Source organism: Malus sylvestris, chromosome 1, assembly GCF_916048215.2.
Source record: "Malus sylvestris chromosome 1, drMalSylv7.2, whole genome shotgun sequence".
NCBI classification, from domain to species: Eukaryota; Viridiplantae; Streptophyta; class Magnoliopsida; order Rosales; family Rosaceae; genus Malus; species Malus sylvestris.
The window spans coordinates 27,421,853-27,437,034 of NC_062260.1; the positions used below are offsets into that span (position 1 = coordinate 27,421,853).

The 15,182-nt window shown below is 38.1% G+C and overlaps 2 protein-coding genes across 2 annotated transcripts; one reads left to right on the forward strand and one right to left on the reverse strand.

The window, feature by feature from the left end:
• Positions 1–236: 236 nt before the first annotated feature.
• Positions 237–2,417, forward strand: LOC126616086 (cytokinin hydroxylase-like). Its single transcript, XM_050284087.1, has 4 exons — positions 237–504; positions 637–872; positions 974–1,561; positions 1,892–2,417. Exons 1-4 carry the CDS (start codon positions 237–239, stop codon positions 2,318–2,320), a joined length of 1,521 nt encoding a protein of 506 aa, XP_050140044.1. The 3' UTR covers positions 2,321–2,417.
• Positions 2,390–15,154, reverse strand: LOC126616078 (tripeptidyl-peptidase 2-like). The gene is given in 35 exon segments (XM_050284061.1): positions 2,390–2,829; positions 3,151–3,342; positions 3,827–3,919; positions 4,077–4,175; positions 4,532–4,627; positions 5,101–5,193; positions 5,748–5,816; positions 5,971–6,105; positions 6,184–6,235; positions 6,314–6,399; positions 6,556–6,628; positions 6,918–6,997; positions 7,170–7,287; positions 7,373–7,473; positions 7,582–7,710; positions 8,178–8,348; positions 8,416–8,528; positions 8,618–8,796; positions 9,399–9,553; positions 10,780–10,838; positions 11,216–11,295; positions 11,387–11,508; positions 11,613–11,787; positions 11,896–12,083; positions 12,198–12,281; positions 12,452–12,574; positions 12,655–12,805; positions 13,010–13,152; positions 13,232–13,318; positions 13,776–13,856; positions 13,971–14,080; positions 14,285–14,358; positions 14,446–14,524; positions 14,781–15,069; positions 15,071–15,154. Coding segments are annotated over 35 exon segments (4,122 nt in total). The 3' UTR covers positions 2,390–2,670.
• Positions 15,155–15,182: the final 28 nt, after the last annotated feature.

The following is a 15,182-nucleotide window of genomic DNA, read 5'->3' on the forward strand; positions in this document are numbered from 1 at the left end:
TTGTATCGTTGATTAACTTCCATGTATTGTAGATTCCCTTCCTTACATTGTAGATTCCCTTCCTTCCTTGTATTGTAGATTACCTTCCTTGTAATTAAATGTAAATTTTAGGATTTACTTTCCTAGTAAAATAAGGCTTGTGTGCCAGTATTGTATATATTATAAACTCTATATATAAGATGGATAAACTAACGAGAGAGAGAGAGAGGGAGAGAGAGAGGGAGAGAGGGAGAGAGATGGAAACCATTCTTCTAGTTTTCGTCATCGCGATCGTCATGGCACTTCTGTATATTTTCTGCAGATTAATATTTTCTCTCTGGGGTTTCCCAATTCTTGCGTACAGGAAGCTCAAGAAAAATGGGTTGGATGGTCCCTCTCCAAGGTTTCCATTCGGAAATCTGAGTGAGATGAAAAAGAAGACCATCAATTTTCAAAGTTCAAATATCTCCCATGACATACACTCAACTCTTTTTCCTTTTTTTACTCGCTGGCAAAACTCTTTCGGTAAGTAAACTCACACGCTTAAGTGCCCGTTTGATAACCATCTCAAAACACATTTGCATGCCCAAATATTCATGTCAATAAATGATAAATGTTTGTATAAAATGATTGGTTTGTGTTTGTGTATATTTGCAGGAAAGACGTTCGTTTATTGGTTGGGGACTGAGCCATTTTTGTACATAGCAGATCCAGAGCTACTGAAAAAACTGTCTGCGGAGGTGACAGCAAAGAACTGGGGGAAGCCAGCGGTGTTCCGACGCGATAGAGCCCCGATGTTCGGTAATGGCCTAGTCATGTCCGAAGGGAAAGACTGGGTTCGTCACCGCCATGTTATCACTCCTGCTTTTAACCCAACAAACTTGAAGTTATACGCTCTCGCTCTTTCTATGTATATGCAGATCAAACGCATACTATATCAGATACAGTACTTGATATTATGAGTTGCCCATTTTCGCTTTGTTTATGAATTCAGGCAATGGCGAGCTTAATCGTGGAGACCACCATCAAAATGCTAGACAATTGGAAAGATTCCGGTGCTCAAGAAATCGACGTCGAGAGAGAAATCACAGCAACCGCCGGAGACATCATCGCCAAGACCGGCTTTGGCATCAGCTACCAAAGTGGCCGCCTAGTGTTCGAAAAACTAAGATCCTTGCAAATGACACTCTTCAAAACGAGCCGTCTTGTGGGAGTTCCTTTCGGAAAAATTATGCACCCTAAGGAAACCCTAAAGGCCAGAAAACTTGGGCAAGAAATCAACCAATTGTTCTTGTCAATCATTGACGAAAGGCAAAAATCCATCAAAGGGTCGACGCCGCAGTGCGACCTGCTTGGCTTGTTGCTTAAGGAGAGTGAACGAGGCTTCACAACACAAGAACTTGTGGATGAGTGCAAGACATTTTTCTTTGGAGGTCATGAGACAACTGCATTGGCAATCACATGGACAATGTTGCTTCTGGCCACCCACCAGGATTGGCAACATCAATTGAGAGAGGAGAGTAGGGAAGTGGTCGGAGATAATAAAGAAATTGATGTGGACATGCTTTCCGAACTAAAGAAGGTAAAACTTTCCTTTCCCCCGTGTGGTGGGCTCGATGGGACAAGTTATAGTCAATTAAAATAGAATTGAGTCAAGTCTGTTGTTTGTTGTGTCACAATGTGAGATTAATAGGACTGGACATGATGGGTTGTGAATTCACACTAGAGTGAATTATCTAACTTATCCTTATACATGAGTTACAAGTTATGTCTTACAAGTTCATATCCATCCAATCCTATCCCTAGGCCCAATCCCATCCAGCTCACCAAACGGGCCATTTTTGCCTTTTTATTTTGGTAAGATGCTTTTATTCAAACACCATAATTGATTGTGCTTAATTTAATTATGCAGATGGGATGGGTGATGAATGAAGCCTTACGACTATACCCTTCATCACCAAATGCACAAAGGCAAGCCAAAGCCGACATTCATGTGAGCGACAACCTGTCCATTCCGAGTGGAACAAACATGTGGATTGACATCGTCGGCATGCACCACGACCCGGCCCTGTGGGGCGAGGACGTCAACGAGTTCAAGCCGGAGAGGTTCAAGGACGACATCCACGGCGGGTGCAAGCACAAGATGGGGTACTTGCCTTTCGGGTTTGGAGGGAGAATGTGCATTGGTCGAAACTTGACTTTCTTGGAGTACAAGATAGTTCTAACCCTAATTCTAACTAGGTTTTCTTTTACCATCTCTCCAACTTATAGCCACTCGCCTTCCGTTGAGCTCACTCTGAGGCCTTCCTATGGCCTGCCTCTAGCACTCCAGCCCCTCTAGGCACTTGGATTCCACGATCTTATCACTCCTAATCCTTATTGGAGATTAGCGGCATTGATATCTCGAATGAAAAGCAAAAGAAACAAATACATTTATAGTTCAACTTGCAAAGGATATTTGTAGCCCGTCGTCCTTCCGTGCAAGTTTTATTTCACTTCGAAGACAGAAGACGAGTATAATCACAAGCACTACAGATAGAAGAGAAAGTGAGAAACGATCATTTAAACGTCATACAAACCGTCCTTTAAGTAGTCGAAAAACTAGCTCAATCAGTCACAGGGTCTAGCACATTTTAGTGTGATATTACTATTCGCATTTATTTGATCTCCGAGAATTGAAACAGAGTAACTCTAAAAAAGAGGTAAACTTGGTGGAAAGCGGACATGCATCCATTGCCTCTCGTGTGCCGCCAAATGTTGCCAGCCAATCTCATCGAGCAAGGAAATCTTCAGGTCGTATAACTTCTTCTTGGGAGGCTCCCCATCGTCTTGAATTACGTCATTCAGAACCTGCACTTGTAAATATGATCGGTTAGATAAACTGTTCCTCTTTGACAATATTTCCGGGGAAATACAAACCTTGAAACTACAAATGACTAGAGGACCAGATTGTGTGTTTATAGAGCGTTTTGAATTCTTTTCGGGTTTATTGGCTTGGAACTTATTATATTAATGTGTTTATTGAGCTGACATACAATTAGAATTACTCGAGCAGTTCAATCAAAAGGCCTACCAGAAAGTGCAGATGATACTGATCCTATGAGATATACATGGTTTTAGGTGAGATGCAGTGTGCTTTTCCAAAGGTTAAGATGGGAAAAAGAAAAATACCTTCAGTGCTGTTCCAAGCCTTCCAGAACGTTTCTCACGTAGTACTGAGAGAGTTCCGTATTTGGAGGATTTCACTTCAACCCATTTTTGAAGTTCTTTAAAGTTGCTTTCAAACAAATCTGAGCCTGGTTTCAAAGGATCTTCAATCTTCTCCCCCCCTTCTGCACCTTCAGCCTTTGCAGGCTTCTCACCCTGCAACAATAATCGGTAAGTTTGTACTCCATTAATTGTTAGAGATACATAAATGAAAATTAGGAGATACATTTAAAATAAATGCATACGAACGTTCCCACTACTGAATAAATGGGTATAAGAAACAAATGGACTGTAATACTTGAATGGAAAAGAGTGTGGTGAGTTCTCGGTCAGCATTCATAGGTATGGAGAACTGATCACATATTAAAAAGTACGTATATTCATACCCGCATGGCCATTGTAAAAGCTTTTCTATGAAAAATGGAAGAAAACAAAAGTTCCTCACAATTTTAAAGCTCAACATCCTAGAAAGAAGTAAGCTTTACGTTAACCAAACATACAACCATCTCAGGCTGACCCAACTCAAATAAAATCTGAGTCTGACCGTGTAACTTTCACATACTTTATACCAAACTTTTAAAAACAGAAGATTAAGCTTAGATGACTAAGAAAGTACTTCGAAGGAAATAACTATTCCAACCTGCAAAGATTCAATCTCTGCCAGTGCCAGTCCTTTCTGGTACAATGCCTCTGCTAATTGATCACGAGTTGTCTCCATCTTCTTTTTAATTTTCTATAACAAGAATCAGTACTAGTTATTATTAACCTATAAACAAATTTATGAAAAAAGCTTGTAAGATTTGTTGATTCTCTGAAATAATTTTGGCATCTTCACAACAGTTTCCAGAAAGACAGAATGAAAAACAAGTATGATTTAACACATAGCAAACCTCAGCCTCTTCATCATCGGGATCACTTCTTAGTGCAAAAAATTTTGCCAGCTCGTCTCTATCAACACTGTCAACCACCTCATTCGCTGCATCAATTACCTGCAAAGCAGAGGATGTGATAACTGCTGCTATTAGATCACCACATAAACAAACCCCGCAAGCATATACGTATTAGTTCACAACCTTGAACATAGAAAGGTTGTATACACCTACGGTATATACAAAGTATGAATCGGTTCATCATGTATTGAAAATGATGAAGACGGGTAATTCTTGCATGGGGATCCAATTGCCCTGATCAATTACCCTAAACCAAAACATTTGGTGAGGTATTCACCTGGCAACAAACCCCCCCAACTTCCAAAAGTGGAACCTAAATTATATTTCTTCACTTGCAAGGGATTAAAAATTTACAGAACTACATCATTCTTGGCCAAATGGTTGTACTACACTACCTCTTTTTCATGGCAGACTTTGTCCTTGTCATTGCTCCGAGAAAGTACAGCTTCCAAGATCTTTGCAAACAGTGGGGTGTATTTAGGATATTCAGACTGAAAAGAGAAACACAAGTTACATACAATGAGTGAGTTATAGATGCTACATAAACCTCAAGCATAATATGATATTTTCGACGGCTAGTCTCAACAGACTTAATCAGCAGATGCTCAATTTGAAACCAAATATATTATTAAATACATATCTATACATGCATTGACTATAAGTATAAATTAACAGGTCAAAACGTATAGTTCTGGAACAGATTTAGACTAAAAGCTCAAATGTGAGTGTCGTGTCCATGTGTAAGATAAGTTGGTGACATGGCACTCAGAAGTGAGAGGCCCACTAACCACGTTGAACGAAGCAAACTCAATATAAGAACCCTACTATATAGACAATGCCAGAAACTGAATTCAAATAATCTTCCTTTACATGTCATCAAATGACCTAAAATAGTCAATGCCTGATCATATACACCTAACTCATTTAATCTATACCATAACAATATGAGGATATGAGCTCTAACCTTAAGAGAAGACGATAACTTTTTCCACTCCAAACAATCTTCTTCAGTATCTTGCTTCAGGCTTGCAAGAACTTTAATCTTTGCATCTCGAACCTGATTAACAAAGTACAAACAATAAGCATAGTATCTCAGGTAGAAAGATTTGTGAACCTCAGAATCTGACAGGAAGACAAGGAGCTTTTATAATAAAAATGCCGAAGTAAAGAATAAAATAAGGACTCACTAGACAAATCTGTTACCAACTTTGAAAAGCCGTAAATAAGGGTAACTGTATGCACATGCTCAGTTCTAGAAGTGCCACAGAAATATCAGGTTTCTAAGTTTGGTATGAGCCACTTGAAAAAAAAAAAAGATAGCACCTTAGGAAGCTATATCTATTATTTAGTTAAGTCAGAGAATTTTACTACAAATGTCCACACAAGCGTCGGATAAAGGTGGGAATGAGTAGCATGCTTTCAACTTTTCTAATTTCAAAATCAGAAGTTACCAACAAATTTTACCCAAAGTAAACCGCATAAAGATCTGATGCATAGACAACAGTTGAAGTAACCCGCATAAAGATCTGAAGCATTGAGAACAGATGAAGCAACCTGCATAAAGATCTGATGCATCCGTAACAGATTAAGAAACTAATGTGCCTTACATACCTCTTCCTTTAACCGCTCAGAAACAGGCTTGGTGCAAGTAGAAGAACCTTTTTCTTTGTCCTCATCCATCTGTAATTGTAATGAAAACTACTTATATACACATGTTTTTGTTGGCTAAATAACTAATGAAAACAGGAGATCTAACCAAAGCTCAAGTCAGCTGGTCAGTCACATGAGAACATATATGATGTTGTCTTAGGACACTGAGGATTATATATAAAACCTTATTGGGTGGCACTATATAAGAAATCTGATAAGACACAGGGTTCTTTAGTGGATTTTTTCCCTCTCCCTTATCAACATATGACAGCTTCCCGTACGAGATAGCTCCAAGTAATACAGATCCTTGTGAAGAAAACTGCAAAACATATCACTAGCATTAAAATCATTAGCCCTTACATCAAATTAAAAAATAAATATATAAATAGAACAATACCTTTAGAAGCTTGTCTTTGGATGGTGGACCCAAATAGAATGCTTCTTTTTTCCTACCAAATATCAAGAAGTTAAATAACATTGCAAAATGGTGTCATTAAACCACAAGAACAAATTATTCAGCCGCATACCCTGGGACTAATACTGAGGACTTAAAACTACCATTTCCCATCAAAGGGCCATCAGGTTGGGAGAAGAAGCTCAACCGGATTACATCCTGGCTTGAAAAGAAATAAGAGCATTTAATAAGTAATGAAACATAGATGCATTGACCCTGGGGTATAAATAATAAATATTACAGATAATCTTCTACAATTTTGATTATAAGAGAGTTATATTATGAACAGCATATCACTATATAGAATAACTCTACCTTCTCTTCCAAATTTCTCTCGATGAACAACACCAGCTGCTTCAGTTTTTCCAAGTACTGCACATTGTCATGTCTAAGGTTGAAACACCTCGTATTAGATGATGTTTGAATAGCAGCAAGTTTTGTTAATCTAGTAGAAAATTGACTTATGCCTAATGCACCTTTCCAGTGTTAATGTCCATGGTAGCAAACAATGCCAGGTATATTCATATTAAGATAATTTCATATTAAGGAATAACTTCAACAAACTAACAAAGGAAACTGAAAGATGATTAGTGGTAGTAAAATAAGTCCTAATTGCAGGTAAATAAAAGCATGCATGGGCATGCTGGTTATGTGTTGTCTCAAAAAGAGGACAATACCTTAGATAAAGCCGTAAATTGTAATCTCCCTTGGGCAGTCTTGATTTACTTGGATATATGTCACCCATTGCATATATACGCTATGATCAGAAATGGAAGAAAGTAAGAAATTCTAATGAAAAAGTACACTCAAAGGATTCCAATGATTAAACATGTACACATGATAGTTGGGATGAGGGAAATGCATCCTCAACTTCCCTGTTGTAACAAAATTTCATATTCAACTATGACAAAAACAATGCTCAAAAGTACCTTGTTTGCATCAGAGATCATATAAAATTGAGACTCAAATTTGGTGTCATATACGCGATTGTTAAGTAATGGAACTTGAGGCTTCACTTCAGCTCCGTCTTCCAATTTGATCTTGTAGCTGCATGAACCAGAAGAGAAAGGATTTATTACTGTAAAACTCAATGCGCAGACTTCTAAGTAATGAACATCAGATCATAACTCACGTTAAAGTAAGTGCCATAATACGTTTTTCTGAAGGTAGTTTGTCACGATCTGTTGAGAGTGAACAAAGTTTAGACTCAACCGGCCGGTATGGAATTCTTATCTGCAAATTGATCTCAAGGAGAAAAGATAATATATTAGCACACAAGGGTACCAAGCAGTTAAGAAACTTGTATGACTATCATCATCTATAATAGGGGAGCAACTTCACCTTGTTTAGAATAGCAACCGGTGCAAGTGTCTCAGAAGCCAGTAGAGCTTCAGCTTCAATTCTGGTTGGCCCTTCACTTCCATCAAGCACTACTTCATCTTTATTAATGCTAATTCCATGAAACACAATCTGAAAGTTATACAAAACCCATTTGTAAGGCTCTCTAATGAAGTTCATTATAAGATGCCTCTTGCCTTTTTGTCGCTGAAGAAACTGCATTACTGATGAAAAAACTAAAATTAAGTGGTTATTAAAGGTTTTAGATTTATATCTAAAACAAAAGAATAGACTTTCAATGAATGATAAAAATTCAGTTGAAGAAATAGAACAAAGTCTATCGGTTGAGTGAAAAGGAAGTTTCTCTCAACTCATATTATATTGAATATCAAAAAAGTTACCTGAACTGAAACTATAAGACGTTAATGTCGAAATCAATTGAGGTACAACCTCAGAATAATAGAGAAATCTAGAAAGTTAACCACAATGCAAATTCATGCCATCATCAGTAAATGTAGAAAGCTAAAAGATTTTGGTTAGTAAACAATAAAGCATTGCAATTTTACTAGATATCCCAAGTCTAGATATTAACAGCATACCTCAAAATCCACAATAGTTGTTTCATGGCTTCCTATGCCACTTGACCAAAATTGAGCAATAGCTAATTCCATTGTTTGACCACCCACAACAGGAAATGAAAAGCTTTTGGCAGCAGGAGACGAGAATATTACAACACTCTCCCATTTAAGAGGCCTTTGCAGGGGACATAGCTGGTCATTGCAAGCATGTTAATGCAGATTTAGACCATCTGATATAAGTTTTAACTGCAAGCTGTACCTGAACAGAGTCAATAAAAAATCTTCTTGCTGTATCAAATCCTGATGTTTGCATAGTTGCTTCAACCCATGTAGCACCAAGAGGCACTTCTATAAATCTCCTTTCTATGTGGCCTAACATCAAGAAGAGGAATTGCCACCATGAAAGAATTGTACATATGATCCACACCATCCAATCAAAAACACAAGTAGCATGCTCATACCTGGCAAAAATGACATCCTAGAGAATGACAACAATGGAGGTCGACTTATCACAGCTATAGGCTTTGTTATGGTAACAGGGATTCTGAAAAGAGGACCGCGCCATGGTGCTTTACAATCAACACCATACAGTTCGAAATAGTGCAGACCTTCACTAAGGTTGGTGGGATCCACTACTATGCTGAAAATAACGAAAGAGGAACTTGTAAATGATGATGAATAAACTGACACTCAACTTGTCCAGAATCTCAAGACAGCACAAAAAACATTTATAAAGTATCATGCAAGTAGCTTATGCACATGCGGATTTGTTCCATGTGCATGCACATTTTGATACATATATATGTTCCAATGAAGGAAACTTATATCAACATAAGGCTCAAGACCTTGCCCATTCACTCTGTTTTGGGGACTAGTTCACAAGTAATTGGCTATGCCATCATTTGAGAGCAGGCAGCTCCCACAAGCTACACTCACAAGAAACTATGTTCTATTCTATATTCCAAGCCAAATACATAAGAAGTATGACGCCAAATGTAAAAGTATGACAACACACAAATATGTGCATGCAATGCAACAGCTGATTCAAGCATTCTTTTAATGGTATAGCAACCACATGTGTGAATTAGCATAGCAGAAGATCAAGTTCGTTAATTTCACAGATGAAGAAAACCAGGGGAATTCTTAAAAGAAAGAAAAAAGCAAAAACAGTAACAAGTAAATTATAGCATACATGTGGACAAATTAATATGAAAATGGCACATTGAAGTAGTGCTAACTAACTTGAAGCTACGCCCATTATGGGTAAGAAGGAGAAAATCAGGAGCCCTCAAAATAGCCTTCTCACTGGAATGTAGCTCAATACACTCTTCAAAAGGAACCAAATCTTCCAAATTACTAGCACCTTCATGAAATTTTGGTTCAACTTGCACCGTCCACTGTTAGAAACACCACATCAGCTATGTTAGAATTGGTAAATGCTATGAAAGTGGAAACAGGGACTGAAAGAAATGTTTCAAAAGTTGTTCTTAGCAAGTTTAAATAAAAAGAAGGCTTTTTAGCCAAAATTGTCCCTGAGATTTGCATAACTCCTCACTTTGGTCCCTGAGATTACAAATCAATAGAAGTGGTCCCTGAGATTGTCCAGAATCCATCATTTTGGTCATTCCGTTAAAAACTCCATTAAGTGTCCCGGAGCTCTTGGCCGGAAGTTTGGGCAATTTTCAAAGCTTCGTAACTCAATCGTTTCTTAACCAAATTTGACCCATAATATATCAAAATGAAGATATGAAAGTGTAGAATAAGATTATACCTATTTGGAAGCCCAATGGTTGCCGGAGATGGTCGGAAAATAGCCTCAAAGTTGACTGGTCCGAGGGAAAATTGGAAAACTCTCCGGAAACTGGGTAAACTTTAAACATTCATAACTTTCGAGCTGTTTTCCGGCCAAACCACGGCGAGTTAGCCGTTGAAAAAGGTAGGATTCTCTTCGTCTCGTCGAGAAGTATGACTTTCGTTTTTGAATCACTTGATTTTGTTGAGTATTGAAGAAGTTATGAACGTTTAAAGTTTACCCAGTTTCCGGTGAGTTTTCCAGTTTTCCCTCGGACCAGTCAACTTTGAGGCTATTTTCCGACCATCTCCGGCAACCATTGGGCTTCCAAATAGGTATAATCTTATTCTACACTTTCCTATCTTCATTTTGATATATTATGGGTCAAATTTGGTTAAGAAATGATTGAGTTACGAAGCTTTGAAAATTGCCCAAACTTCCGGCCAAGAACTCCGGGACACTTAATGAAGTTTTTAACAGAATGACCAAAATGATGGATGGTGGACAATCTCAGATACCACCTCTATTGATTTGAAATCTCAAGAACCAAAGTGAGGTGTTATGCAAATCTCAGGAACCATTTTGGCTAAAAAGCCTAAAAAGAAAGTAAACTTATAATAGGAAGGAGGCAAGTTGAATCAAAAGAGACATCATAAACATATCACAAAACTTGACTTTTGAGTTCAAGATAGCGTCACCACATATCAAGCTGTAGCTGGTAACACTAATTATGCAACAATTGCATAATGAAAAGAACTAACTCATAACCTCAGATTGTTAACATTCTACACATAGAAATTTGTTGCCTCTCAGGTGTAAAAATAATCTCACCTCGGTAGATTGTTGGAAAGCACTAGCCTCCCTTAAGTAGATTCCTCGTGTTGTAGAAGCTGTCATCAAATCACACAACAAAGTAAGTTTGGAGCATCAACATAACCTAAAATTAAAACAGTTCTCAAAAATGGAACTCTTGCTAAAGCCTAATGACTAGTGCATTAAAAAATGAAACCTGACTATAAAAATGAAGATCCATGATATCGGACTTAATACTAACATGCCGTAAGGGCATCAGCAAATCTAACAAAAAGTTTGACAAATTCAGCCTTTTCTGTAGGAGACGTTTCACCAATTTTTAAAATCACAAGAGAATTTTGGAGAATATTATCTATCCCATCATGCAAGATAAGAAGAATTCTCGAGCTAAATGAAGCTGAACAATTCTGGGCTTTTCAATGAAGTGTGCAGGCAGTGGGGGCATGAAACTTACTTGTTTTACCAGATTGATTTATCTTTATCTGATACCAAACACTTGGTACATCCCGGCTCTGCCTTAGATATTCATGTGCCCTGATAATCAGTAAACAAGCAGGATATCTATCAAAATTATATGCATATATCTATAGTAGGAGAGAGTGCAGGCTTAGATCAAAAGTCTAACTTGTCAACTTGCATAAGCCCTTGTCCAGTTGATAGTTTATCTTCAGGCAAACAGCCTATAGGAACAGATGTATTCTCAAGAGCCTTCCTTACACTGTATGGACTCACAGGAATACCCTCAGCCTGCAGAAATCAATAGATTTAAGAAGTTGCACCAGAAAATACATATTTGTACCAACAATGTCAAAAGAGCAGACAACAAGATTACTAATGCATAACACAAGTACCTTCATTGCACTAACAAGCAATGCAATTCCCCCACAAGCAGATGGAGATGACATTGATGTTCCATTCATGAGCATGCGTCGCTGAAGAGTCCATGTAGGAACAGGAGCAACAGCTGCACCAGGAGCACTTATACAGACACCAAGAGCTCCATCACTGGTTGGCCCGCGGCTAGACCTGCATATCAACCATAAAATCTCATGGAACCAGAAGACCACCTTAAATGAAGCCGAAAGAGGGAACTCTTGTTTAACATTGAAAGTCATAAGAAGGAAGTTAATATACCAAGTGTACTCAAGCCCTTCGCCTGGAGCTTCAACTACACAATGAGCACCAGCAGCCATTGCAGGAGAGACATATGCACCAACTCCTATAATGCTTGATGTGGTACCACCAGGTGCTCCAACAGTGCTCAATGCTGGCCCATTATTGCCAGCACTGCTCACAAATATCAGACGGTGCTTGTTCACAGCCTAGTTTAGCACCAATGGGTAGAATATAACATGTGTGAGAGCATGAAAGATAAAAGGACAAAAAAAAAAACTAAGCAGTTATCAAAGACAAAGTCACAAATTTAGAAATGATACTTCATTAACGAGGTCAACAAAACGCCCATAGTCTGGCAGCAGTGTAGGTTCTCCATAACTCATGTTGATCAAATCACATTTATGCTGCAGAAAACATTGTAAAAGCCATCATGATAATCATCTATATAAGGCATTGGAGTCTACTAGTATCACAATACTGAATCCTAAACAAGACTTGGGCAATACTAAAATTGTTGATTATCTTAGTGTTGATTATCTTAGAGTTATTAGAAAATAATAGAATTTAAAAGCACCTCCACAGCAGCAATCAAGGCTCGAGTCAACCCAGTTCCAGTCTCTATTGAACCTAAACGTGAGTCTCCAATCTTACAAGATATGACTTGTGCTCCAGGTGCAACTCCATTCAACAGGGGTTCCTAAGAACACGACATGTATCATAAGAATATTACCCTAGCATTGAAAAAAACTGCAGTAAATGTAGCCTGCATAATAGTACCTTCGGGTGGAAAGCAGTAGCGATACCAGCAACATGAGTGCCATGTGGATGGCAATCTGTTACGATACTTAGAATATTCCCTTCATCGTACACATTAGCAACAAATGTACAGGCGTCTAATTTGCTAAAAACACCATATTTTCGTTCTATCCTGTAAAAAAGTTTATATAATTAACTACTAACTAACAAATTCTATATAATAGATTCATTATCATGGCCACTGTACTGGAAACTAAAACACCAAAGACAAATAAATTTGCAACTTGAAATCAGATGAAAAATGTGGTCTTGATTACAATAAGTTTCTTTGTCTCAACTTTCTAACAAAACTTCCAATAAACCAACCCAACCATACCTATAATTAGTTAGGGGCACAAAGTTTGCAAGTTTTCCACAATCTGGGTTATCCTCAAGAGTCTGTGTGTCAAGGGCAACCCTCCATACTTCTCCATCATGCCATACAACAGCATCTATGACAGGCCCTTTGTCATCATAGCTCTAGAAGACAAAAAATTACTACCATTAAGAGTTGCATAGGAATTTATTTTTATTTTGTTAAAATAAATTTTGCACTCACATCAGCTTGCTTTTGTAGGTAATCAACTCTATTTTGCAGGTCCTCCCGAGCTCTTTTCAAGTTAACATCATCCAATTTGCTGTGTTTCTGAAAATGGTAACAGAGTAACTTACATATTTAGGAGCAACATAATGCAAGCATGCAGGAGACTACTTGTGCTAATCATGTATTTTGAGGGAAGCAGCTGGAAAGCTTTACATAGAATTGATCAGATTATGGTGACCTGTGTTAGAGATGCTTTCCAACATTAACACATGTACATTTCAAATGATAGATAGCAGTTAAATCCATCCCCTTTCTACGCAGGTACAGTATTACAACAAACTAACTTGAACAAGAGGGTTTAAATACTAATAGACTGAGAGGCCATTTCCCAGTGAAAAGAAAACAATTTTACATGAAATTGGAATAATAACCATTTTCATTTAGTTAACACCTTCAGTTGAGTTTTTGGTATGCTTACATAAAATTAACAGCACAGGATGAAGTACATAAGTCATATTTATTCCCAGTAAAGAAATTAAGAAGCATCATGTTCAAAAACCTGATCAAATTCTTGAAGATGTTTAACAGCCTTGGCAATTTCTTCTTGGTTTTGTTTATCCCATTTTTTCCTTCTTTCTCTCTGTCAGTGAAAACATAAAAGCAAAAGAGGGAAAATTTGTCATTATCATCTGAAGTGATGACAGAGACTACAAAGAAAATCCGAATAAACAAATCAATGGGTCATAATGCTCACCTTCAAGCGAGAAGTCAACGTATCCGTAAATAGCTCATATAGCAATTTATAGCCGACATGCCATTCACCGGAAGGATTTTTCCATGAAGAGTTGACAAACAGAGATGCTCCTGTATGAAACTTGGCATTAAAACCACACATGGCAATTTTGAAAACAGGGCTTAAGATGGCTGCATAAATTAGATAGTTCTTTTCTATAAGCTAAAGATGTCGGTATAAACTCCGAAACCTGGTCAATCAAACATATAAACACAGGCTACAAAGTTCAAGAAACATAAATACATGCATACACACAAATAGATCGAGAAACTAACCCGAAGCTCCACAAATACAACCATCGTCATCGGCCTTGACTACCCTCGAAGTATCAACATCACCACTCCCGGTGCTGATAAAACAGAAGGTATCAGATTAAATCAAAGGTTTTAGTAAATACCAATTATTTGCTCAGATAAATTAGTTTAATCATAGTTACCAATCAAGAACATCTAGGATTTTCGGCTTTCCGTCTGACGTAACTTGTAATCCAGAAGCAGCTGGATCCACTCCAGTATCTGATTCAAAGTTTCAGTTCAAGTTTCAACAGCTTAATTTCCTCAGCTCAGAAAGTCAATCCAATACTTTCTTTCTTCTGTCAACTAATTTCTAAACTAATTTTCGTAATTACGCCTAATCACAACTATAATCACACGCTTCTTTCTTCTTAGATGAATCAAACAGAAAATATAAGATTAGAATTAGAGCAATTCTCCTTTCTATAATTTTCTTTGCTTCCAAACAGAAATTAAGCGATTGAACTGAACAAGTTACCGAAGATAGCGATCAGGGCGCCGCGGCCGTCGTAGTTGGGATGCGCATCGATGAATCGATCGGCGCCAATCTCTTTCTTCGGCATGAGGGAGGCCAAGAACGTGGACTCGTTGAGCTTGAAATTGCTCAAAGCACCATTACTGTCCCCACCGCCTCCGCCAGCACCGCCGATTGCAGAGCAAGGCATTTCCCTCACCCTACCACCACTGCACCTTCTGCTGCTGCTGCTGCCACTCCACTCTCTCGCTCTCGGTCTTCTCGCTTTGCCGAGCTTTGTGTGCGTAATGATGGGTGAGACTAAGAAATGACGAATGATGTAAGAGTCGCGACGAGGTCAAATGCGGTAATCTGAATAAAATAACAGGATTTTGCATCTTAAATTTAATAAGGGCGGTTTGGTAA